The sequence below is a fragment of the Diplodia seriata genome, assembly GCF_021436955.1.
Source record: "Diplodia seriata strain FDS-637 chromosome Unknown scaffold_6, whole genome shotgun sequence".
NCBI classification, from domain to species: domain Eukaryota; kingdom Fungi; phylum Ascomycota; class Dothideomycetes; order Botryosphaeriales; family Botryosphaeriaceae; genus Diplodia; species Diplodia seriata.
This window is the reverse complement of record NW_027117313.1, coordinates 1,101,313-1,123,404: the sequence shown is the minus strand read 5'-3', so window position 1 is coordinate 1,123,404 and position 22,092 is coordinate 1,101,313. Positions and strand designations below refer to the sequence as shown.

At 57.5% G+C, this 22,092-nt stretch overlaps 9 protein-coding genes across 9 annotated transcripts; 4 read left to right on the top strand and 5 right to left on the bottom strand.

Moving 5' to 3' along the window:
- Nucleotides 1-638: 638 nt before the first annotated feature.
- Nucleotides 639-3,962, bottom strand: SLS55_006250 (uncharacterized protein; the record flags this gene model as incomplete). Its single annotated transcript, XM_066777681.1, has 5 exons — nucleotides 639-3,013; nucleotides 3,066-3,285; nucleotides 3,343-3,474; nucleotides 3,533-3,830; nucleotides 3,949-3,962. The coding sequence occupies 5 exons, from the start codon at nucleotides 3,960-3,962 to the stop codon at nucleotides 639-641; spliced, it is 3,039 nt and encodes a 1,012-aa protein (XP_066631776.1).
- A 1,414-nt stretch (nucleotides 3,963-5,376) lies between these two features.
- Nucleotides 5,377-6,675, top strand: SLS55_006249 (uncharacterized protein; the record flags this gene model as incomplete). Its single annotated transcript, XM_066777680.1, has 4 exons — nucleotides 5,377-5,609; nucleotides 5,668-5,813; nucleotides 5,875-6,166; nucleotides 6,249-6,675. The coding sequence occupies 4 exons, from the start codon at nucleotides 5,377-5,379 to the stop codon at nucleotides 6,673-6,675; spliced, it is 1,098 nt and encodes a 365-aa protein (XP_066631775.1).
- A 247-nt stretch (nucleotides 6,676-6,922) lies between these two features.
- Nucleotides 6,923-9,082, bottom strand: SLS55_006248 (uncharacterized protein; the record flags this gene model as incomplete). The annotated part of the gene is made up of 5 exons (XM_066777679.1): nucleotides 6,923-7,126; nucleotides 7,214-7,630; nucleotides 7,689-8,031; nucleotides 8,080-8,573; nucleotides 8,624-9,082. The coding sequence occupies 5 exons, from the start codon at nucleotides 9,080-9,082 to the stop codon at nucleotides 6,923-6,925; spliced, it is 1,917 nt and encodes a 638-aa protein (XP_066631774.1).
- A 1,226-nt stretch (nucleotides 9,083-10,308) lies between these two features.
- Nucleotides 10,309-11,639, bottom strand: SLS55_006247 (uncharacterized protein; the record flags this gene model as incomplete). The annotated part of the gene is made up of 5 exons (XM_066777678.1): nucleotides 10,309-10,418; nucleotides 10,477-10,759; nucleotides 10,818-10,993; nucleotides 11,068-11,291; nucleotides 11,416-11,639. The coding sequence occupies 5 exons, from the start codon at nucleotides 11,637-11,639 to the stop codon at nucleotides 10,309-10,311; spliced, it is 1,017 nt and encodes a 338-aa protein (XP_066631773.1).
- A 24-nt stretch (nucleotides 11,640-11,663) lies between these two features.
- On the bottom strand, nucleotides 11,664-12,282 carry SLS55_006246 (uncharacterized protein; the record flags this gene model as incomplete). The annotated part of the gene is made up of 2 exons (XM_066777677.1): nucleotides 11,664-11,797; nucleotides 11,856-12,282. 2 exons carry the CDS (start codon nucleotides 12,280-12,282, stop codon nucleotides 11,664-11,666), a joined length of 561 nt encoding a protein of 186 aa, XP_066631772.1.
- Nucleotides 12,283-13,750: 1,468 nt separating this feature from the next.
- Nucleotides 13,751-15,334, top strand: SLS55_006245 (uncharacterized protein; the record flags this gene model as incomplete). The annotated part of the gene is made up of 1 exon (XM_066777676.1): nucleotides 13,751-15,334. One exon carries the CDS (start codon nucleotides 13,751-13,753, stop codon nucleotides 15,332-15,334), a length of 1,584 nt encoding a protein of 527 aa, XP_066631771.1.
- Nucleotides 15,335-15,691: 357 nt separating this feature from the next.
- Nucleotides 15,692-16,540, bottom strand: TRM9 (tRNA methyltransferase, has a role in tRNA modification; the record flags this gene model as incomplete). The annotated part of the gene is made up of 3 exons (XM_066777675.1): nucleotides 15,692-16,196; nucleotides 16,258-16,382; nucleotides 16,442-16,540. 3 exons carry the CDS (start codon nucleotides 16,538-16,540, stop codon nucleotides 15,692-15,694), a joined length of 729 nt encoding a protein of 242 aa, XP_066631770.1.
- Nucleotides 16,541-17,214: 674 nt separating this feature from the next.
- Nucleotides 17,215-18,744, top strand: SLS55_006243 (uncharacterized protein; the record flags this gene model as incomplete). Its single annotated transcript, XM_066777674.1, has 1 exon — nucleotides 17,215-18,744. The coding sequence occupies one exon, from the start codon at nucleotides 17,215-17,217 to the stop codon at nucleotides 18,742-18,744; it is 1,530 nt and encodes a 509-aa protein (XP_066631769.1).
- Nucleotides 18,745-19,591: 847 nt separating this feature from the next.
- Nucleotides 19,592-21,494, top strand: SLS55_006242 (uncharacterized protein; the record flags this gene model as incomplete). Its single annotated transcript, XM_066777673.1, has 5 exons — nucleotides 19,592-19,849; nucleotides 19,917-20,033; nucleotides 20,084-20,183; nucleotides 20,249-20,317; nucleotides 20,380-21,494. The coding sequence occupies 5 exons, from the start codon at nucleotides 19,592-19,594 to the stop codon at nucleotides 21,492-21,494; spliced, it is 1,659 nt and encodes a 552-aa protein (XP_066631768.1).
- Between the last annotated feature and the right edge of the window lie 598 nt (nucleotides 21,495-22,092).

Here is a 22,092-nt window from a genome sequence, read left to right as displayed (position 1 = left end):
GCGTTCTGGAAAAGAGGCCTCGAGACTTTCTGCGCCATCGGATTGGAAAGTTCCTGAAATTGCATGGGTGTTAAGTGGGCTTTGCGGGGAGCGGGCGCGCGACCAATGATTGCTTAGCTATGGGTACGTTGGAAGCAAAATGCAGGCTTGAGCAGGCTGCAATTCAGCCTTGCATGCCAACTCCCGCGTGCAATCACTAAGATAGGCTTAGACTACTGCTGGCTGTGCGGGGGGAATTCCCGCACTTTGCCCCTTCAATGAGCTTGCCTTTTGTGAACTCTTTTTGTCCTGTTCTTATTCGATATTGGAACAGTTATGGGGAATACAGAGGTTTTAAAGGCAGGGCTTCCAATTAGTTGATTTAATCTCATATTACTTGATTGAAAATTGGGGCTACAATTGACCAAGTGATAGAAAACAACGGCTTAGTACAGAAGTTCTCAGAGACGCAAGCGTCCTGGGGAATGTAAGCCAATAACATCAATTGCTACAAACGCCTGTCTATACCAACGCCTATGAAAGTCCCGATCCGGAGGCAAAAGAGAAAAAATGAAACGGCCCAGCCGAATCTCACACATGTTGAAAGTGGAGTCACTGTCTCACGGGGGGAAACCCCCCCCCCCCCCCCCCCCCCCCTCTCAACCCACCAATTCACTCTCCCCCGGCCTCAACAGATCGCGAAAGTGCCGGCCCCTCTCATCCAGCACATCCGCGCCCTCGGGCCACACCCGCCGCAGCACCGCAAACACCTCGGGGCGAAACTCGGAGCACACCATCTGCGCCGCGGCGTGGAAGACGGTCTCGCCCCCTGGCCCGAGGTGCCTCACGTGCTTTTCCATCATATTGCCAGCCTGATCATGCCCGAGCCCGAGCAGCAGGTCCAGCATCTCCACATTCCCCTGCTGCGCCGCCACGCCCACGACTTGGTGTACTTCGCCACCACCACGGGGGTCGTCCACTAACAGCAGCAGCTTGCGTCGCAGCTCGGCGTCCGAGGCGGCGTGGGAGAGCAGCTTGGCGACGACGGAGAGGCAGTTGTTGGCGACGGCTTCGCGGAGGGCGGCGGCGGCGGCGCAACCGGGTTTGTTTCTGAGATCGGCGAGGAGGCGGGGGATGAGCGGGTCGAGGAAGGCTTGCCAGGTTTGCTCGCGCCGGGCGATGGCTTTCCTGGCTCGTTTCTCCGTCGACAGGCTCTTGGGGTCGTTGTGACTCGTGGGTGGCGGCTTTGGGAGCCAGAAGTCGAGGGCGGGGTTGTAGGCCTGCATGAGTTGCTTCCACGCCTCGAGCGTGTTGAGGCGGGGGCCGGCTTTCGTGATGATTGCGGTGGCGAGGGGGAAGCGTTCGGTCTGGAGGGCGCAGGTGAGGACGGTTGTGGCTGAGGTTGGAGAGAAGTTGGGCGGTTCGAAGGCGTCGGGCCTGTCGAGGAGCATGGATGTCAACTTCTCCAGCCTGAAGTGCACCAAGACGACGAGTGGGTCGAGTTCCGACAGCTCTGGAAGGAAGGTCCTCTCGTAACGAGAGTTCTGATCAGTCCAGTTTCTCAAAACGGTGGATCCAGGCTTGCAGATGGCCATGATACATTCCACTTGTTGCGCGGTTGGTCCTGCGGAGCTGGCGAGGTGATGCTGCCAAGTACAAGCGGCGTAGTTGAAGAAGTTTCCCCTCGGGACGCCGGATTTGATGAAGCCCTCCGAGGAGCATTCGGGGAAGCATAGGTATCGCAAGCATTTGGATGCCAGTTCTCCGTTCATCTGAGCCTTGCGTTGATCGTATTGCTTGTTGTCTTTGATGGCAGTCTCCGTGTCCCAAGCACTCGGTTCTTTCAGGATGATGAGTTTCTGGAGCGAGTTGTGGTAAAGGCTTAAGACGGAATTGGGGTCAGACTCGTCATCTGTCGCGACAAAGGGGCGGATCCACTCTATGATTCTCTTCTGCCCATGCGCGTCAAGCTCCCGAGGCATCTTGTCGCCGTCTTGCGTGTCGTAAATAACGAATGCACAGGCCTCCCGTATGGTTACGGGCCGAGAGGTGATGGCCAGGAATCGCAGCAGCGGGTCTATCACCTCGTCCCCAACATCAAGCCGTTCCAGTACCTGCCTCCGTATCTCTGCCCACTTCCGGGGGATCTTGGAATATCGAGATGGCGCACCTCCGACAATATGCAGTACCTCATCAACGGTTCGATACGTCGCTTCGCGGGTAAGTGCATCGGCGTGTGCGACATTGAGATAGACCATCAGCGGGGAGCTGTCGGCCAGCTTTGCGATACCCTTGATCAAGTGCTGCCTGTCTTCTTCCTCGTATTGGTTTCTCCTGTCATCCTCGAACCACTTTTTGTCCATCAAATGCTTGGCGATAAGGTGGTTTTCTTCGCAGACTTGCTTGCGCCAGGTTCCGATCTCGAAGATTTTTCCTGGGATCAGCCTCTTGATGTGGTTGTCAGGCTGCGATGTAAGGAAGACTTTGCACTGACACTTCAACTTGAGAAGATCCCCGAAGAGTTGGCCAAGCTCTTCCTGAGCCTCGAGGTCCAGCGCATCGAGCGCGTCGAGCAAGATACAAACCCGCTTGTCTGCGGCGTCCAGTAGCCCAACGAAGCTCCGCCTCAACACCTCGGGCCTCCGGGCCTGTCTTTGGGGATCCACGACACTGTGTTCCTGAAGCAACCCCAAGAATAGTGCTTCGAATCCTGGATGCCACGAAATGAACTGCTTAATGAGGCTGCAGTAGATGTTCGTCGGCTTACTTCTCTCACCATCGCTGTGGATATAGTAGCTGATGACTGTGCGATCTTTAGACTCGGACCTGAGATGACCTGCCAGGTACGCGGTGGCCACCGTCTTGCCAGACCCCATGGCTCCAAACATGGTGAGGAAGTGGGTGTTCATGGTAGTTGATTGGTGCCAGAGTCTGTAGCCATCGGCGGAAGACAACCATTGACAGGTGTTGGCAGCGGGTGTCGGGGGTCGATATTCAGACTCGTGCGCGCATTCTTTCTCAAGGATGTCCGCAACTGAGGGCAGCAATCAGTCAACGGAGCTAATGAAAAGGAGGCTAAGTCTTACTTTGGATTTTGCGAACTGCACCGAGAGTATCTGTGGTTGTCTCCAATGTGTCGATCTGGACTCCCTCGAGAAACTGGTGCCAATAGCTGGAAAAACCAGCAACAGCTTCGCTCATCTCGTCTTTGTGCTCGCGGAGAGCAACAAGGAAACTCTCGTGATCCAAGATCTTCATGGCTACGAGGTAGAATTTGAACATGCCGGTGTAAACCCTCACAAGATCCTGCGGATGTTAGCCAAATGCCTTTCAGCAGGGACTCGGTCGGTTGGTTTATTATACATTACGGATGAGCTCGGGATTCTTCGTGCTCGAAGTGAGTCCGTCGCATTGGATCAGGCGCGGTGCAAGGTCAAACAATAGTTTGACCTCGGTATCCAGATTGTCAGCAGCATTCGCGAGTCTGATACCAGCCTGTGTCCGTTGGGTCAGCCATGTCTGTGCAACATTGTGGACAGAATGGTGTACTTACGGAGCAAGCCGCACTTGTGAGCCCACAGATGACCGACAGAGCACCAGTGGGTTCAGCTTCGCCGAAGATGCCCGCGATATCGACCGCCTGCTGCACCGTCTCCAGCTTCGGCTTGAGCTTCGTGAGACCCGTTCGCATACGAGAATCGCTACACGACTTGTCGTTTGAATTGTTGAGATTCTGAAGCAACTGGCGGGCATCTTGGAAATCGCTGGTCTCGAGGCGGCTCTGTTCTTCCTGCGTGAGGCTCTTAAGTGCTTTGTCGTAGGCTGAACCCTGGATGTCCTTGATATCCTTACTTCCAAGGCCAGACTGTGCGTGAACCTTCTCTGAGCATGGTTTCTAATACTTGTCAGACATGTCAGAAGCATCGGGCTATTCCAAAGAAATGCAGCGGAAAGCTCGGAAAGACTCACCTGTGGTTTCTCATTTTGAGGCGGATGAGACTCTCTGGCGAAGACGTAGCGCAAGGGTATTCGTCAGTCAGATAACCATAATGAAAAGCCGCCTGTTGCTGATTCTTTCCTTACCTGCTCCCTCCCCCTCCCCCTCCCCCTTCGTGGTTGCTGGAAAGGCGATTTCGTAGCCTCGTGAGGCTGAGGAAGGACGTATGTGAGCCGGGTGATGGCGTCTGAAGGGATAAATAAGATTAGCAACTGCGACATGGTTCAGCAAGTGAAGGGACATCAATACCCTCGAAGAGGTGGGCTCTTTGTGGCCCATCGTGGGCATGTCAAACCCAAAAACTTAGTTAAGAGGACGGATTACAAATAGATGGATAGAGACCGAATGAAGAATACGGATGGGTTGAGCCATGAATAGTGAATATGGAGGTATATGTGCAAAGTTGAAAATCTACGGGAATACTAAAATTGGAACACAAACAGACGATGACAGTTGACGGAGGAGGCTAAGTTTCAAGAGTAACCAACGAAGTGTTGGTTGCGCACACGGATGAGTTAGTGTTCATACAATCAGGCTAAGGGCTACTCGGATACTAAATAGTACGGTCCGCTGTTGGGTCGGGTCGAGTACATGCTGGCAGCAAACACGACTCGATTGTGTACCGGGATGGTTAGCTCGTTTGCATGTCAGTTAGCAAACAAACAAATGTCGAGTTTTCTTTCCACTTGTCATTGTGTGTTAGCTACCTCGGCTGTCCGATAGATTACTAGTTTGGCATCTGGTGACGGTTCCGTCTTTGTCGCACACGGCGGAACCACAACTTCCTCGATATCCTGGTCATGAAGACGAACACAGTGCTGAGGGATGTAGGTGTGGTCATCAACGGTAACTGAATGAAACTAAACGTGTACAGAGAGAGAGTGTGTGTGTATACTTTTTCTCCTAATATCGAGGAAGATCCCCTAATTGTTGGGTTCAAGATGACTAACGTAAGGAGCGGGGTAGATATCGCCGCGGAGTCATCGGCTGGAACGTGACTCAACACCGAGATCGAATATCAAATCCGCAACAAAAATCGCCGTGACTAAGGGACTACCTATTCTTAGCGGCTAACATGGGATCTGAACACAAAATCGAACTGATTTCCTCTCGAGGCGGCAAGCTGACCGAGGAGGGCGGCCATGGCCCCTTCCACGACGTTTTGGAGGATATCTACCAGCCAGAGAATAATCCTGGCGGAATCCTTAGCTTGGGACTGGCGGAAAACGTAAGACCTGACATACGCTGGGGCCAAAAAAGGGTACTGATAGAATTCTGGCAGTCACTGATGCACAATGAACTCCTCGATTTCATCAACAACAACGTGAGCCACACTCCCCCTCAAAAATGCTTTGGGACTAATCCCTTCGATGCAGTTCAAAATTTCAAGCCACTACCTCATGTACGGTGATGGCTCCCATGGATCGAAAAGACTCCGCGCTGCCGTGGCGGCCTTCATGAACCAGCATTTCAACCCTGTGCTACCCATCGAGAGCAAGCACATCCATGTCTCCCCCGGAGTCTCCAACGCAAACGAGATGTTGGCATACATTCTAGGAAATGAAGGCGATGGCTTCCTCCTCGGCAGACCCTACTACGGAGCTTTCGTAGGCGACTTTTGGGCACGTGCAAAGTACCACTCCCCCTCTCTCTGTCGGCATTCCAAAACCAGTACTAAGCCCCTACGACAGAGTGAAGACTGTCGGCGTCGCCTTTGGCTCCACTGATCCCTTCGGGCTCGAAGCAGTCGCCAAGTACGAAGAAGCGCTGCTCCGCTCCAACAGCGAGGGCGTGCCGATCAAGGCTCTGATCCTCTGCACCCCGCACAACCCACTCGGTGATCCTCTGCCTCTCATGTCAAGCCAAAGAAGAAAGTGCCACTGACCACCTGCAACCAGGCCGGTGCTACTCTCGCGACGTCATCATCGCGCTCATGAAGCTCTGCCAAAAGCACAAGATCCACCTCGTCAGCGACGAGATCTACGCTCTCTCCGTCTGGCACAACCCGGAAGCCCAAGACGCCCCGCCTTTCACCTCGGTCCTCTCCATCGACCCCACCGGCATCATCGATCCGGCCCTCGTGCACGCCATGTGGGGCATGAGCAAGGACTTCGGCGCCAACGGCCTCCGCATCGGCTACATCGTCGACCAACACAACGGCCCCTTTCGCGAGTCCCTCCGTCAGATCTCGTACGTACGCATTGCATGCTTCGATCCCCCCTCCTCTAAATTTACTTACCCGCTGAACCCGTTCGCTGAAAACAAACAACAGCCTGGTGAACTACCCACCCGCCCCCTCCGACCTCATCGCCACGAGCATCCTCTCCTCCCCGGCCTTCACCGCCTCCTACATCGCCACCAACCGCGCCCGCATCGCCGCCGCCTACGCCTTCGCCACCGCCTGGCTGCGGAGCCGCGACGTCCCCTACGCGCCCGGCAGCAACGCCGGGTTCTTCCTGTGGATCGATCTCGGGAGGGCGCTGGCGAAGGTGACCGGGGGGAAGAAGTACGATCACGCGTTGTTGAAGGGGTTGATGGAGGAGGGGAAGGTGAGCGTGGCGGATGCGTTGGCGTTTGGCGGGGAGGAGGAGGGCTGGTTTCGGGTGGTGTTTACGCACGGGAGGGGGCTGATGGAGGAGGGGTTGCGGAGGCTGGAGGTGGTGATGGGGAGGTATGAGCGAGTTAAAGAGGGTGAGTGAGATGGAAGGGAGAGAGTGGATAATTTTTGTACGCGAAAGAGAGAAAGAGGACAGGCTACCTCACACTGAATCAGGATGCGTTGCGTAAACTTCTTGATTGGAAATTACATCCTCACATATACTATTAGACCCGAAATGAACTAGTGAAGCGTGGGTGGCAATTACTCTTGGCTCTGCATGGTGTGCCAGCGCAAACAAGACGACAGCCTCCTCCTCAATCTGCACGTAAGTCCTTCACATACCGAACTCATTGCTTCTCGTGAATCTTATGGTCCTGGACATGATTGTTGTGTACATGTTCTTCGTGGAACTGGTACAGCGGCGGAAACGGCGGGACATCCTTCCGCAGGATGTACTTGTTGAGATACCAGGGCAGCTTCCGGGCGTAGTACTGCGCGTGCTCCCTGTTGCCGACGGAGAAGACGGTATCCAGCTCCTCGAGAGTAAGATTCTGTTGAACACACACAAACACAAGTCAACTGCAAAGTCCGACGTGAAAGAAAAAAAAAAACAGACTCAAAGTGTGGGGCATACATACCTTCGTCTCGGGCAGCAGGAAATAACAATATATCCACCCGACGAAATTCCAGCCGGCGTACCATCCGAACGCGCCCTGTGGCTGGAAGGCCTCGACGAGGGCGGGCCAGGTCAGGCTGAGGATGAAGTTGAAGCCCCAGGTGGTGGCCGTGGCGAAGGACATGCCCGTGTCGCGGATGTACAGCGGGAACGCCTCGGCGCTGTACGTGAAGGGGACGGGGCCCTCGCCGGGCGAGTAGACGACCATGAACAGGAAGATGGCCGCCGCCACGCAGCCGATGCGCGAGTCCGACACGGAGCCGTCGGCGTTGTCGGGGATCCAGAAGGAGAAGCCGCAGAAGAGCAGGAAGATGCCCATGAGCGGGAACGTCGTTAGCAGCAGGTTGCGCCGACCGAATGTGTCGATTGTGTACACAGCCTGAGCTGTGTGTCAGTCTTTGCTTTTTCCCAGTCTTCTTGAGATAGGGGTAACCTACAGGTAAGGCGAACAGCCAGTTTGTGACGCCGGTTCCGAAGGATACAAGCAACGCATTCGACCGCGAGAATCCAGCCTGCTCGAAGATTGCGGACGAGTAATAGGCGATGACGTTCACGCCACAAAATTGCTGCATGAACATGACGAAGAAGGAAGACTGGGCGGCGCGGCGGTTGCGCTTGATGGTGAAGAACTCCTTGAACAGGTTCTTCCCCTCACGCTCAGCCGACTCAATCTCCAGGAGCTTGTACGCGTAGTACATGTCACGCGCAGCCTGGATCTCGTTCGTTCGCAGTCTCTTGAGGGCGTTGAAAGCCTTGTCGTACTTTCCCTTCTCCATGTACCTGTCAGGAGTTAGGGTTGGTGATGGATGAGGCAGTTGTGATGCTTACCATCTGGGACTCTCGGGGCAGAAGTAGACCTGGATCATGACGATAAAGGGCGGGATGGACGTCGACGCAAGCATCCAGCGCCACTGAGAATACTGGCCCATAAAGTCGACGTTTTCAAACGCGACAGAGACGACGAATCCCAGCATGATGCCGAAGGCGGTCCACATCTGCCACATCATGGTCAGGGCACCGCGAATGGTTTTGGGCGCGGACTCCGCGGCGTAGACGGGGGTTGTGCTGGATTTTGCGCCCACGGCAAAGCCCAGGGCGAAGCGAGCGATGAGCAGGTTGTACCACGAATCGGCAGCAGCCATCCAGAAGCCGGTGATGAATGAGATGATGCAGGAGATGAAGATGGTGCCACGGCGGCCGAAAGCCTTGTTGAGAGGGGCGTTCGTCCAACAGCCGATCAGAGCGGACGCGAGGTACGGAGCGCCGTTGAGGAGCCCTTGCTGCCACACGTCGGTGATTCCGTATTCTTCAAAGTAGTAGAGCTAGTCCATGTTAGCCGTGCAAGTGACGTCGGCCAGGGGAGTGGTCGAACCTGAGCTCCGTTGACGGCTGTCTGGTCCATGCCCTGCACGATGGCGGAGCCGGCGCAAAGAATGACCAGGAAGTACAGCATGAAAGGCTGGCTCCATCTGTGCTTGATCTCGTGCCGCAGCAAGTTTTTCTCGGCTTCGCTCAGGGCCGAAACACTCTCGAATCCATCGTCCCTTTGCTGGACGCGGGCGAGCAGAGCTCCCTTGCGAAATGCCTCTCGCGAGTCCTGAAGGCCCTTCTCTTCGACCCAGGCATCAACCTCGGCCAGGACATCCTCTTCAGTCCGCCCCGCCAAAGGGTTTCGCAAAAGCGCTGCAACACTTGGCTGTCTCTGGCCGTCGGCCTGCTCCAAGTGGTGAATGCCATCCTCAGCGGACTTGCTGCCCGTTGATGAGGAAGAACTGAGAGGAGCATTCGACTTGGGCTCCGTCGCCTCGATGTCCACGTGAGGCGGAGGCATGGTGTTCGATCAACCAAAGACGATGAAAGACGGGTCCGGAGCAACAGATGGCTGCGCGCCTGCAAGAAAAATCGGGTCTCATCCCGAGTTTAATAGCCAGCTGAGCAGAAACACTGTGGGGAACTCAAGAAGGACAAGAAATCGTCCCCGTGGGTGGCATCTCGGCAGACATCATCGGCGATGCCGAGACGGGCGGGGCGGAGGACAGCACGGGCGCCTCTCGGCGAGCCTTGGACGCGGGTGAGATGGCAAGATGCGTGGCGGAGCAGCGTGGAGATGTCTTGGGAGTGCGCAAGCGGAGTCTTGGCTCGGCTCCTGGTCCGTCCTAAGGTCGTTGCGCCTCCTCTCTACCCGGCGCCTTTGCCGCTCTGCCGCGACGCCGGGACGCTTGGCCTGTCACTCCACCCGCCCATCGTGACCTGCTGCTTGCAACTTAATGTGGGGCTACCACTCGACTCCAGCCCCTTGGCACCAAGCCATTGACGCGGAGGCTCCGTGGGGTCAGGTCTGGAAGTGATTGGCACTTTGTTTACCGTCGACCGGTTTTGCTCCTAGATCGGCGGCATGCTGCCTTGAGCCTTCTGAGGCTCAATGAAGAGGATTGGGAGAAGTTGACGTGCTATCTCCGCGACTGCGGTTTGCTCTATGCTCGAGGTTAATCATACTTTTCCGTTCAGCATCTCTCCAAGACAGCTCATCCCGATCGACTGACATGCGTGTCACTGCCGCAATCCTCATGCTGACGGCCAAGACCACTCGAATGACGAGCGGGCCTGAGACAATGCCCGCGAAGCGATTAGCAAGAGGGGAGTGACCGAAACGGGAGGGCTGAACGAAGCACTTGCTATGATCGAACCCCCCGACAAGCTCATCTAAGCAACTGTCAAAGCTGGAATCTGGGGAATCTTGAGCATTCGTGCAGCGAGACTTTTGAAAGTCAACCACAAGAAATCTGAGGCGACAAGGCACTTGGCGACAATGTAGGAAACACCGCAAATCTCGGCGGATAAGCGACATGCTTGGCGTTGGATGCGGGGGTGCTCCGGTGACCGGGAAACGGGATACAGCTGTTTCGGTGCTTGTACGACCGTCTGTTTTCGAGTGACACGACCAAATGGTTCCTTGCGACAAAGACACTTGAAATGTCTACCAAATCTCCACGCACCTTCCGGCCTTTGGGCTCATGGTTGCAGTGCCAAAGGAGCCCCGGCCCTTCCTGACTCCATTTACTGCAGACTTTCCAACACCTTCGCAATTGCAACAGCCTTCTCCTCTCCAAATCTGCCAGTGACAACCTGCAGGCCCACGGGCATTCCATGCGCCAGGTTGGCATCATCTGCCACACGCTCATCAGCAAGACTATAGCTCGTAAGCATCTCGGCAGGAGTACTCACATTGTTGGTGATTGAACTCGTCCGATTCGTTGCGCGGCACGTGCTCTTTCCAATCCTCCCCGGGCTGGTCCAGCTCTGCATCGGCCTTTGTGCCCGGGACGGCCAGCGCCGTGTAGTTCAACAGGTTCCACAGCGCCGAGTACCCGAGCCACTGCTTACTCTTCACCCACGTCTTCGGCTTGAAACTCACCCAAGGGGCGATGGGCATGACGATTCCGTCGATGCCTGCGGCTTTCCACTGCGCGAGGAAGGCCGTCTCGTACCGCAGCTTTTCCATGGAGAGCTGGTGGCGGCGTCAACGAGCACTCCCCACAAATCCAAAAGGGAGAGAGGCAGCATACCTGTTGGCGCTCCGCCACGTCGAGGAAACTCTCTTCCTGGCCGATGACCATGCCCTCGATCAGCGGCTCGTCGATCAATTCGCGTATCTCCCGGCCGCCCTTCCCACCGTCCGCCAGGACCGCTTTGAACCACAGTTGGATGCCCTCTACGTGCGTCTTGGTATCCCATTCGACGACTGGTACAGCAATCGCGGTCAGCATTGTACTGTACTTCGATCCAACCTTCACTTTCCACCCTCGTCTTGCATACCTTCATGACCGGCGGCTCTCGCTTTCTCGGCCGCTTCCCGGACTGCCCTCGCTGCCGGAGGCTGCGGCTTGACGATACCGTCGTCAAAGATGAAAGCCAGCTTCAACGGCGTCTTTGGCGGCGCCGCCAGCTCCTTGCGCCACGGGACCGGGAAGGAGCGTGGGTCGGTGTTCCACGGGCTCGTGGACAAGAGGCCGTCCAGGTAGTACTCCAGCGTGGCAAGGCTGTGCGTGAGCGGGCCGGCCACGGGTGGGACAATGTACTCTTGGTCACGTCTGCGTGCAGAATGATGAGCTCCCGTGCATGTTTGGTTCAAGGCGGGGAGAGAACAAAGAGAGCAGTAATTACGCCGATTTGAGGAATGGCACGCGGCCAATGGTCGGGCAGAGGCCGTAGAGCCCCTGGAGGCCGGCCGGGATGCGGATGGAGCCGCCGAGGTCGGTTCCCATGCCGAGCACGCTGCCGCGGCCGCCGATGAGGGCGCCCTCGCCGCCGGAGCTGCCGCCGGAGATGAGGTTGCGGTTGAAGGGGTTGACGCACTGTCCGAAGACGTGATTGTACGAGTCCGCCATCTACGGCTGTTTAGCTACATCATCTCAGACCTCGCGGATCCTCACCATCAGATGTTGCGGGACGTTGGTCTTGCAGTAAATCACCGCTCCAAGGTCGAGCAGCGAGTCGACCTCGGGGCCGTTTTCCGAGGCTGGCTTGCCAACGAGCCCAACCCAGCCTACGGTGGGCGAATCAGAGCTCTGGCGGAGACAGGCGAGTTGGCTCGTCACACATACCAATGGTGGTATCCACCCCTTTGACATCGAACCCGTCCTTGACCGAGACCGGAACGCCGTGCAAAGGCCCAATCAGTTTGCCCGTCTCGGCCAGGTGCTTGTCGAGCGCCTCGGCCCACTTGAGCGCTTCGTCGAAGAAGATTTCGGTGCAGCAGCCGACCAGCTGCTGCAGGATGGCCGTTCTCTTGATAAAAGCCGACGTGAGCCTCACGCTGGAGATGGCGCCGGATGCCAGCTTCTCGACCAGGACGCGCGCATCGGTGATGGCCGTAAGCTGCAGCTCCTCGGCGGAAAGCAGCCCGCACGATTCAACGTATTCGACCGCGTTGACGAGACCGTCGGGGATGCTCTTGAGCCGCAGCTCCGGTGGAATCTGCGCGGCCTGCGCCGCTCGCCTTTCCTTCGCAATGGCACGCCAGTCAACCATTTTTGAATTCCTGAGTGCAATGGTGTCTTTGAGAGAGGCTGATGCGGGCTGTGGGCTTTTTGTAGGAACTCAAGTCTCTCGTCCATGTAAGCTGATTGTACTCCACCTTCCCCGCTTGCTTGCTCTCGGAGGGGAAGGTACCGAGGAGGCACCCCACTCTCCTGGTGCTTACCGTGGTGGCCATGTCAGCCAATGAACAGGTATCTATCCAGGATATGGTATATGATTGGTCGGAACACGCACAGGGGAGGTTTCTTTCTATAAGTGAGACACGAGCCATTCTCGATCCGCCTTCCACAACACGTAAGCTAGTGTCATGGGTAATTGAAACGATAGATGAATGCAGGAGATGCACAATAGTGAGCGTCCAATCCATATTGTCGGTGATCCTACGTGGAAGTGTCAACCAATTGCATTTCCCGGGGGAGTCATGCATGCATCGCCAACAAAAATAAAAGGGTCGAGACGCCGCAGCCGCATAAGCGCAACAACTCCGCCACAGAGGCTTTGAAAACAGCCACCGCACCTCGGCCGAATCATAGCGGTTACCTGCATATTGGTAGTATTCTCTGCACTTCGGACGTGTACTGCAGCCGGCAGAAATGTCATTTATCTGCACGATAGTCGAACAGAAGCGACTGATTGGTAAATAATGATGTCCGATCCCTGAAGGGACTGCCCATCAGGCCAACTCAAGAGTTATCCGCACAAAACTTGCACATACCTGTTTCATTTCATCCTCAGCCTTACCAGCCGAAAAGAGAGGGCAAAAAGAGTAGAGAAGCCTGGGGCCGCGCCGAGCCACGGCTGTGCGACTCAACGCACGTTCTTATTCTCAGCCCGTAACTCCCCCAGCCACGCAGCCCAGCCTATCCCGAGACATGAGCCAGAGTAGCCCAGAACCGAAACGGGTAAGGTAAGGACGCCTCGATGACTATTTTCGGACTGGCGCATGTGGGCTGCATGTAGTAAGCCATTCTCGCGACAACGAACCACATCTGCTCAGCCCGATTTGGTCTTTGCTTGCTTGCTTGTTGCCGCAAGGCTGGGGCTGTGGCAGAAGGAGAAGGGGCATTTGGGGGCTAAAAAAAAACGGTAGCACTCTCATCGCCGCTGCAAGTACCTACTCCAGCTTCTTGGCGTCAGTCAGCGAAGAAGCTCAGCCGCCTGCCTCCCACGAGCCAAACATGCTTCGAGGCTGAACAGGGCTTTAAGAAGGTAGATCCCGCCGATCTCATGGCCTGAAAGAGCAGCCTGATTGTATCCGACATACCTATTCCAGAGAGCTGTAAATGCCCTGAGAGGACGCCAGTGCCTGCTTCGGGCGGGAGCCTTCGAAGATCAGCCCATATCCGACGAAGACAGCAACGACAACGACAACGACAACGAGAACAACAGCAGTGGCGATAGCGACGAAACCCGCACTGCTGCCGGGGAATCACAAAGCGAAAAGCGATCCAAAAGAAAAATGGCCCATCAAACCTATGCCGGCATGGATCAACGCTACTACTACTACACCCACCTCGACCCCCGCACCTCCTCCACCACCACAACCCTCACCGGCACCAGCACGACGACCAGGCACAGCCGCAGCTCCACCCGCAAGCCGACGCCGCCGCCCCCGCCGCCCCCGCTCAACCGCGACCTCTCGACCCGCAACGTGTGCGCCGTCTTCCTCGGGCTGGCGTGGACGACGGGCCTGGCGGCCGTCGGCGGCGGCCTCTACATCCTGCACGCGCACCGCTGGACCGAGCGGCCGCCGCTCGTCTTCCGGCTGCCCGAGGTGGTCAAGCAGCTGGCGCCGCTGGCCCTCAACCTGTGGCTGACGCTGCTCATGGACGCGCTGGGCTACGTGCACGCCACGTCGCTCAAGTGGGCGCTCGCGCGCGACGGCCGGCTGGCCTTCAACAGCAACCTGCGCCTCTTCACCGCCGCGCGCTCCAGCGTGCCCAACGCGTGGTACGCCAACGTCGCCATGCTCGTCGCCATGGTCGTCGCCTACGCGTCGTCGTCGCTGCTGCTCGTCAACGCGTACGACGAGCGCGACCACCGCGACGGGGACGACAGGCTCATCGACTTCGAGCGGCTGCGCAACATGTGGAGCGTCGAGGAGGCGGCCATCGGCGTCTCGGGCACCAGCGCCGTGTGCCTGGGCGCCGCGCTGCTCGTCCAGGCCTTCGTCGCGACGTGCGCGCTCGCCTTCACCCGCTGCCCGACGTGGAGCTCCAGCCCGTTCGACGCCGTCATCGCGTGCGAGGAGATCGCGGCCGAGGGGATAAAGCACCAGCCCAACCGCTGTCTGCTCGGCGTGTGCGACGCCGCGCACGCCTCCGTCGCCGTGCGCCCGCGGTCCCACCAGCGCCCGAGCTGGTCCGCGCACAAGGAGGTCCGCAGGGTCGTGTGGCTGCTGTGGGCGCTGGCGGCCGTGACGCTGGTCGGCGCCGTCCCTGTCGAGCTGGTCGCCCGCCGCAACGGCGAGCCCGGCGTGGAGCTGGGCGGCGAGCTGGGGGCCTTCGGCGACGCGGGGGCCGTGCTGCTCAAGACGCTGGTCTTCGCCGCGCTGCAGGCCGGCGTCACGCTGGGCCTGCACTGCGCCGAGTTGTTGGTGAATCTGACCAGGGACGAGCTGGCGTGGCGGCGCGCCGCATCCAGACATGGCTATCACCTCGAGAGTTACGATGCCGTGTGGGCCGCCATCGCCAGCTGGCAGGCCTTCGTGCTGTTCCTGGCGAAGCCTGCGATCCATTGGGTCTTCGGCTTGGCGGTGACGGTGGAGTATAGCTGGGTTTACGTCAAGGGCCAGCCGTTCTTTTATCTCGCGGGGGCGGCAGCTGCGTTAGCAGCGTATATTACCTTGTTGAGTCTGTGGAGGCCGAAGGGACCTCAGCCTGCGGCGTACGGCCATATCCAGACGTTGACGAACCTCATCGACGAGTGGAGTCCGGTTTTGTATTGGGGGCACAAAGTGTCGGGGCCAACTTGCCATGCAGGGACAAGCTCGCGACCCATGGCTGATATTGAAATGAACCAGCTTTATGCGGGAGATACCTGAGGCGCTAGAGAACGTATGGAAGCGGGGAAGTCTTTTAAACTTGAATCTGCTTCAGTTTCAACATGTTTCGTCGATAATCGAGGCCACAGTAGGCTGCGAAAGCATCTGTCTTTCTCGGGCGTGATCCACATGAAATTGCACCCTTCTTTCATGGGTAGCTAGAGCAATCGTCCAGACGTAGAGGTCTCAAACCCGTATGAAAGCATCCGGATGAAGACTTCAGCACCCATGTTAGCGCAGTTTGCCTTTTTTTGCCTTGTGGAATGAAGCTTCAGTCCTCATGATTCGGGACTCGCCCTGCATCTGATGCGAGCGCATTCCAAAACTCACAGAAGCTCACCGGCGGAGTAAACTTCGTTACGAAGCCTTAGGCTTCATTATGGCCCACCAATTGTCCTTCTCATACCCAGCTTCAACGACATCCCCTCCAGCCAGCTCGATATCGTGTTCCAGTTCGCCCTTTCGATACAGATGATAGTATCTGTGGAACGTTTTAGGCTCCTCCACCGGGGCAGCATCCGTCTGCTCTGAAGCGAGATTATTCTTCTTGGCTTTCTTTGGTTGGTTTTTGTTCATGACCCAGGGTACCATAACATCCTGCTCATGGCCTTCGTCCCAGCCTCTCCGGCTGTCTTTCTGCTCGAGAGCCCAGACATAGACCAAGGCTCTTCCATCAGCCTTCAATTGCTCCAAGACGGCTCTTGTTGCTTCGACGCGTCGCTCTGGGGTGGAAAGGTGGTGGATGACGGCGATGGATATGGCGAAGTCGAAGGCAGCCGGAGGATGAGGTAGGCTGAGGTTATCGGCGACAATGGCACTATGGGGCTGGTGCCTTGTGGCTATCTTGGCGAGGTTGGTGGACCTGAAACAGAAGGTGTTCATTAGACGCGCCACCCAGTCGCCAATGCATCAAGCCAACGTACCGGTCGGAAGCGACGATGTACACGTTGGGGTTGACGGCCAGGTACTTGCCATTACCGCAGCCAATGTCCAGCCCGACAGCGCCGTCAGGCAGGCCCTTCAAGAAGCGCTCGACAATGGGCCATGGCTACTGGAGAGGCGATGAGCGACAGGCGACGGCGCAAGGGATGCGGCGGGGGGCGGTACCTTGTAGCGGGTCGAGGAAAAGTGGCTGGCAATCTGCTCGTAGACCTGGTGGACGTGCTCGTCCTCGTAGGAAGGGGCGCTGTCGCCGTCGGCGGGCATGGCTGCAAGCGGGTCGATGGTCGATGTAGGGCTGATCCGAGGGCATGGGCGGAGGGGCAATGACTTGCAGCAGGCGGGAGCGGAGCGGGCGGGGTGGGCGACTCGGCGGAAGTGGCGCCGCCAGGAAAAAAAATTACATGGCCAGCGGAGAGAGAGCCGCATCCTTCCCCGAGCGCGCGCTGACTTCCTCCCCACGCCCAACTTTTTTCTCCCTGGCCTCACTGCCTGCTCTGCGGCTGCTGCTGCTGCTGCCGCTGCCGCTGCCGCTGCTGTGCTGCGCTCCGTCCCGCGAGTGCTCGACCGTCTACTGTGTTAGCAGCATCGGCACGTGCTCGCTCCATGTCTCCCAACCTCACCTCGTCCGGTCCGGCCTGTAAATTTAGCTGCTGCTCTGCCAGGGGCGTTTTCCTTCTTGTCTATTGTCGCTCTCTTTCGTTCGGTTGATCCAGGCTGTCTTGGCGTCACTTCACCTCCTCTTCCCATTGTCCCTATTGTTCACAATGGCACTGTCCAGGGTCAATGGCAAAGTGCTGGCACAGGCCCACCTCAGGGCTAAAACCCGCCGTCGTCGCCGCTTTGTCTTCGTTTCTTCTCGTCACCTTCAACCTTTGATCGCTCATCGCATGCGGCCTGCTTTGTCTCCCCGTATAAAAACCTTATTGCCGTCACCCACCATGTCTTCCAACGCGCATGCTCTGCCCGAGGCGAGGCGGAAGATCAGCATCAAGTTCAAGAAGGAGCCCATCACCAAGGCTGGCGCCACCGCCATCAAGCAGACCAGCAACGTCTTTGACGCCAGCGAGGACCCAGAGCCCATCACCAAGCCCAGGCTCAAGGCCATTGAGCAGAACGACAACACCTTTGACGACAGCGAGGACCCAGCCTCTACCAGCGAACGGCACCACGCTTCCCCTGTCAACCATCACCCAAACCAGCCTTTCTACCTCGACGCCATTGGAGCGTCGGTCCAAAGACTGGAGATCCCTTACGTGTCCGTCGCCGCATCCGATCCGACAGTCGCCGGCGAACTTATACCTTGCAAATCCAGCGCGAAGCGCAAGCTCGACGACATGTTGAGAGCCCCCCTTCTATTCGTTCCCGCTACTCGGGCCACCATGGCCACCGAACCCGCCCGCAAGCGCCGTCGCATATCCACCAAAACCGAGGAGCAAGACGAAAGACACCACACCATCTCTCACCTTAACACCGAATCCTCCCGCGCCGACCTGGGCGCCACTGGACTTGCCAACCATACCGGCGTCCACTGCTACCGTAGGAGCTGCCTCCAACTCCTCATGAATCTACCCATTTTCGTCAACTGGATCAAACTCCACGGAACAAGCCAGAAATACCATTGTCCGAAGTTCGGCTGCCTGGCGTGTGCTCTCCGGGATCTTGCGAACGTCTACTGGCCAGCCGAGGGCGATCGCCGGAGCGCCCAGCGCGTGGACAGGGCTGTCAGAGCATTCGACGCCGCGATCAACAAGCTGCCCAGGTGCCCTGGCGGGAGCAGGGCCGAGCAGCTCCGGCAGCAAGACGCGCACGAGTTCATGGTTTTCCTCCTGCAAAACCTCTCCTCAAGCGACCCTTCCAAGGCATGCATGCCGCTCAACGAGCTCGAGGCGCTGTTCGGCCTGAAGCGTTTCCCGAGGCGGACGTGTCGTAGCTGCGGTCACCAAGAGACCCAGGACCCCGTAGTCTGGATGGTCGCCAATGTCAACCTGCGCCACCCACGGAAGGGACTGGACTTCAAGTCCTACTTCGACCAGTTCTTCTACGAAACACTGCCGCCGACCATCGTGTGCGAGCAGTGCCGCAAGAAGGGGCACGACCGCAAGCAGGTGGTCGTGGATGGCCCGGAGATCCTGATGGTCCAGCTGGTCCGGTTCGCGTTTGACGCGTACGGAAGGCAATCCAAAATCAAGGATCCGGTGCAGTTCCCGCTGTACCTCGACCTCTCCGAATACTTCGACGACAAGAAGCTGCAGCGGCCTGGAACGCAGCGGTACAAGCTCACGTCGGTGCTCCAGCATGCTGGAAGCATTGGCAGTGGCCACTACACGGCCAAGGTCGTCTCGCCCAAGGGCATCCAGGACATCAGCGACGAGCACGTCGAGGCCCCCGGGGCGATCAAGGAATTGCTCCGGCCTCAGGAAGGTGGGTTCACGCCCTACCTTCTCACCTACGTCAGGACCAGCGAGTAGTTAGTACATGTTCAGACTTGTCCAAACACAAGGAGAATCTTGCTCAATCCGGCATTGCTGCTTTGCTTGTATTTTAGTTTTGTTTTTTGCATCATGAGATACCCACACCATGGGCGGAAGTTCTGGGGATAGCATTTGCATTTTCAATAGATAAAGGATAAAAGAAGCGCTCTTTCCCGACTATGGCATAAATCTCACTTTCTTCGTGCCCAGCATAGCCTACTGACGTGCGCACCGACGAACCATACATACGGTCGCGACCCAAAACTGCCCTTCTATAAGCTCTACTCCTTGCAGTGAAGCATTGTCAGAAGGAACAGCATCCTTGTGACCGGCACGGATCGTCTCTTGCGCCGACATAGCCTGCGCAAGCTTGTCTCGGATCACAAAAGCCCGCAAACTCCCGGCGAGCGGAGAGAGACTGCATGAAGAAACAAGAGACGGTTTACGGCCCGCCACTTGATCGGTCGGCATGCAAGGTACGAGCGACCTATCGGAGAGGTTGCAATACGGCCGGCCACCCCTCCGGAATGTCGGCCATGCACGCTTCCGCTACCCGAGTTCCCGAAGCCGATGGTCACTGCTCCTCGAGACGCAACGAAGCCCATCTGATTGGCCGGGCAGGTCGAACTTCAAACGTCTTTGGCACTTGCATGCGTTTACGAGATCGGGTTACTGCGCCTCCGCCTCCCGTGTGGGGCGGCTACCAAGGTGAGGTTTCAGCCGTCGAAATCTCGTGGGGACAGCCGTATATAAATCATCAGCAAATGAGCCGTTAGACCCAAGATAGACAGAACTTCTCTCTTTGACTTGTGCGTTCTGATAGCCGAAGTCTGGTCGCTCAGAGATGGACAATCCACAAACAGCAGGAGTCAATGCCACCGGCGCTCCTTCCACTCCCACCGTGTCCAATCAAAGCACAACCTTCTACCTCCAACTCTTTTCCACCGCCGCCATCCTTCTCTTGGCCGCCATCTACGTGCGCCGCGAAAAGCTGTATCCCGCGCTGCCTGTCGCCTTCCTGCAGGAGGAAAGTGACTACGGAAAAGCGAAGCAGGACTGGAGGACGCGCGCCAGCGAGGTTGTGGCCCATGGCTTGAGCATTGTTCGTGCTATTCCCCCTCGCCTCACTCGACTGGATCAGATGTTGCTGACATGGGAGGGGCGTACAGTTTCGGAAGCCTTTCCAGGCCGTCAGTCCCCTTGGGCCTAAGATCATCCTGCCGAACTCCTATGCGAACGAGGTCAAGAGCGACAGCAGGTTGAGCTTTGCGAAGTGGACCTCAAAGGTGCGTTGAAGAACAGGAGGATATTGTGAAGCTAACGTTGAGCAATGCAGGAATTCTTGGGCCATCTGAGCGGATTCGAGGGTTTCCACCGCATCCTGGACACCCCCATCTTCGCCGAGACGGTGCGAACCAAGCTTACACAGGCACTTGGTAAGGGTTCAGAACGTCAAGCAGGAGACTGCCAGGCTCGTTAACGTTTTCTTCTTATTTTCCAGGTACCATGACGGAAGGCCTGTGCGATGAGAGTGAACAGACACTGCTAGAGCAGCTCGGCGAGCCCAAGGGTAAGTGACGAGGAGACAGTTGCCCAAGGGAAACTTCTTTTGCTGACGAGAGAACTCTCCAGACTGGACCGAAGTCACGCTAAAGCCCTTCGTCCTCGAGTACATCGCCCGCCTCTCCACACGCGTCTTCCTCGGTGCCGAACTATGCCGCAACCGCGAGTGGCTCGACGTCTTCGTCAGTTACACCGTCGAAGCCTTTCTGGCCGTACAGGAGCTGCGCAAGTACCCGGCCTGGCTCCGGCCGCTCGTCAACCTCTACCTGCCAGGCCCGCGCAAGGTGCGCGCCACCATCGCCAAAGCACGCGCTCTGATAGTGCCAGAGATCGAGCAGCGCAGGGCGAAGGTGGCCGAGGCGGCGAGCCGCGGACAGAAGGTCAAGGGCAAAGACACGGTGGCGTGGATGGACGAAGTGGCCAAGGGCAGGCCCTACGACCCCGTCGTCAACCAGCTATTCTTCTCCGTTGTCGCGCTGCACACGACCGGCGACCTGATCACCCACGCCATCCTCGACCTCGTCACCCACCCCGAGGTGATTGAGGATCTGCGCGACGAGGTGCGCCAGGTGCTGAAGGAGGATGGCTGGAAGAAGACGAGCTTGTACAAGATGAAGCTGATGGACAGTTTCCTGAAGGAGTCGCAGCGCCTGAATCCACCCGGCCTGCGTAAGTTGCTTCTCCTCTCATCACCCCTGAACCTGCCTCTCAACGAGATCAAGATGGCCATGCTAACACAGTCATCCCGCTCACCAGTCACCCTCAACCGCGTCGCCGAAGTCCCCATCACCCTCAGCGATGGCACCTACATCCCTGCCGGCGCCGTCGTCTCTTGCTCGATGGAAAACCTGCACGACCCGTCCATCTACCCTGATCCCGAGACCTTCGACGCGCGCCGCTTTCTGCGCCTGCGCGAGCAACCGGGACAGGAAAACAGTTGGCAATTCGTGACGACCAGCCCGGAGCACATGGGCTTCGGCCACGGCACGCACGCCTGCCCCGGCCGCTTCTTCGCCTCCAACGAGGCCAAGATCGCCATCGCGTACATCCTCCTCATGTACGACGTTCGCTTGCCCGACGGCGTGACGGAGCGGCCTGCGACGGTGAAGAGCTCGGCTGAGTTCTTTGCGGATCCCACGGCCAAGATTGTGTTTAGGAGGAGGGAGGAGAACGTGCCGAGATAGACGGATGCGGCGTTGGGAAGACTTTCACTCCTACTTTCCCTGCATGGAAGCTTCTGCCTTGGTTACATTTTCTGGTGTTTGAACAGGCTTGGCCAGTGAAGTATCGTTGAGAGCACGAAGGCGCAGGGGACTTGAAAGTTCTTCATGATGAAGAGAAATAGCAATGTAGAGAAGCTCCGAGGTCAGCCATTTTGCATCGCATCATACAGGTTCCAGCTTGTCCAAAGTACGTTGGAGATGCATTCAGACTTCGGCACCTATTGCCTGTTCAGGTTAGTCGAGAACCGCACTGAACTTCTTCCTAGTCCAAAGGAGCAGGAAACGGTCAGCAACGCCATCGAGCTAAGGAAGGAGGATTTCCAGAGCGGGCCTCGTACGAGGGCAAAGGCCCGAGGGTTGCAGCGGCAGCAGCCACGATAACGCAAGCACCACTTCAGCTGACGCATTCCTGACGACGGGCCAGTGCACGGCGAACTGAAGATCTCCATGGTGAAAGATAAGCGACGCGTCACGCACGAGTTGGTTTCTTCCGTCACTGCGCTCCATCCGCCCCCTGCTGCCCTAGCTCGGAAAACCCACATGCTGCTTATCTGCTGGC